At 24.3% G+C, this 2401-nt stretch overlaps 2 protein-coding genes across 2 annotated transcripts; one reads left to right on the top strand and one right to left on the bottom strand.

Annotated features, from left to right (window-relative positions):
• Positions 1-78: 78 nt before the first annotated feature.
• ENU1_023900 (hypothetical protein) lies at positions 79-414 on the bottom strand (the record flags this gene model as incomplete). The annotated part of the gene is made up of 1 exon (XM_008857090.1): positions 79-414. One exon carries the CDS (start codon positions 412-414, stop codon positions 79-81), a length of 336 nt encoding a protein of 111 aa, XP_008855312.1.
• Positions 415-533: 119 nt separating this feature from the next.
• Positions 534-1955, top strand: ENU1_023910 (hypothetical protein; the record flags this gene model as incomplete). The annotated part of the gene is made up of 1 exon (XM_008857091.1): positions 534-1955. The coding sequence occupies one exon, from the start codon at positions 534-536 to the stop codon at positions 1953-1955; it is 1422 nt and encodes a 473-aa protein (XP_008855313.1).
• Positions 1956-2401: the final 446 nt, after the last annotated feature.

Genomic DNA, 2401 nt, shown 5'->3' on the forward strand with positions numbered 1-2401 from the left:
TTAGAGTCATGATATCACTTTCTAGTGAAAAGGTAATGAAACCAGAATTGAAAATAATCGAAGTATTCAATCAACTGTTTATTGACCAAAAGAGTTCATAGTGAGATAGTTCATAGCTTGTTGTGCTTTCCAATTAATATAAAATTCATGCTGTTTTTCTAAATAATTTTTCATTGCAAGTTGAATCTTTTCTTCAGTAATTGGACCTCTTCCTATAAGTGAGTTAATTGCAGTATTTCTTAGTACAACAATATCTGTTGTCATAAAATCTTTTTCTTCATCTTTTGAATGTGGACAACATTGGTCATATAACTTTAATAAAATTTGAGTTGTAGAATTATTAGTATCATCACTAAGTTCAACTGGCATTATATTTTGATTATACATAGAAGCAAGTTGTTGTTCAACGTTCATTAAATGAAGAATAAAAAATAAGTTCTTTCAAAGAAAAAAACTTTTTTTTCATTACAAAAAAAAAGAAGGAAAAACCCCAAAAGAAGATTAAGGAATCTGAAATTCATTTCATTTGTCCAATGAGCTTTAGAAGTGTTGCATCATTATCTAATATTTGTAATCAACGAAGTGAAATACATAGACAACTCAGAAACAAAAAAAGAGATCAATTATTACAAACAAAAAGAGAACCACACTCACTTCCTGATGTTTGTTCGACAAATGATTTTCCAATAGTTGTTGAATGTCTTCAAAAAAGGATGGATGTTGAAGAAAATTTGAGAAGATTACGGTTTATCATTGTTAAAACAAAAGGTAATTGTATTGATACATTAATTGATTACCATGGTCTTCCAGTAATTAGTCAAATTCTCGTTGATACAAATAGTAGTATTGATAGTTTAGAAACTTGTTTATGGATTTTTATTAATATTACTTCTATGAGTGATGTTTATGTATTTCATGTATTATCATTAGGAATATTAAATCATATATTAACATTGACACAACATTCAGTTGAAAATATTAGGACAAATGCATTATGGGTTATCAGTAATATTGCAACAACAAAAAAGGCATTTAATGATAATGATGTTCTTCAATATTTATTACCAACAATTACCCAAACTTTAAAAATGTATATTGACAATACACCAACAGTTGAAGCATGTGCCTCAATATTTGAAAAAATAACAATAATAAATCAATATCAATATCAATACTATCATCCAATTATTGTATTATTTTATGGATTACCTCGATATCCACATGAATTTATTGATGGAATGACTCAATTAATTACACAAAAACAAACGAAAAAAGCAATATTTTCAAACGAGAAATTATTACCCACATTGGCGTCTTTACTTGACCCACAACATTCCCAATTAACTCAATCAATATTAACATTCTTTGTACAAGTTACAAATTTAAGTCAGAAATATTCTCAAAAATTATTTGATAATGATACATTTGAATTTATTTTTAATAATTTTAAAGAAAGACTTCGTTTATTGAGGGAAAATGAAACTGAGTCACTTGAATTATATTTTATTATTTGGGGAAATCTGTGTCTTCTTGGAGGAAATGCTATCAAATACATTGATGACCATAAAGTTCTTATTCAAATATTAGCAACATTTCAGTGGTATATTCAAAGTGATTATGATTCATTAGTATTTGTATTTAATAATATTATTCTCTATGGATTTGATGAAGTGAAAGAATATATTTGTTGTGAACAACTATTTTTGATTTATACTTATTTCTTAAAAGACATTGATAAAACACCACAAAGTACTTATGAAGCATTAAATGCAATAAGATTATTATTAGTTTTTGGAGATGAAAATGATTTAGACACTAAAAATTATTACGTTTCAACAGGATTGGAAAGTATTATTAATGAACTTTGTTCTAATTCAATTAGAAAAATATCTGATTCTGCTCAATTTATTTATGACTTATTTGAAGCTGAAGATAATTTAGAAATGTCAGAATAAATATTATTTGAAATTTGAATCAACTATATTCTTCTTGTGTCACACTTAATGAAAATAATTTCTTTTTATATTTTGAATAAAATTCTTACCAATTTCCTTTTTTTTTCTTTTTAAATATTATGTTAAGTAATAAAAATATATGTAGAATTGTTTCATAATACTTTTAATTTATTAGTTAATTGAAATTAACTGGATTATTAAACAAAATATCTTTTACTCGTTATTTCGTAACTTTTTTATCTCATTTTTAAAAAAGAAAGTAAAATTAATAATATTATTTATTATAATTCATTAATTCACTAAAAATATGTTATATCAATACATCACATACATTCTATTCTACAGAAATATATCTATCTCATGAATATACTTACATATTTATAATCAATACTTCTCAGAATATATTTAAATGTTAATATTTACTACTGGAATAAAAAAAAAAAAAA

The sequence above is a fragment of the Entamoeba nuttalli genome (genome assembly GCF_000257125.1).
Source record: "Entamoeba nuttalli P19 unplaced genomic scaffold asmbl_2421, whole genome shotgun sequence".
In the NCBI taxonomy this organism is placed as follows: Eukaryota; Evosea; order Mastigamoebida; family Endamoebidae; genus Entamoeba; species Entamoeba nuttalli.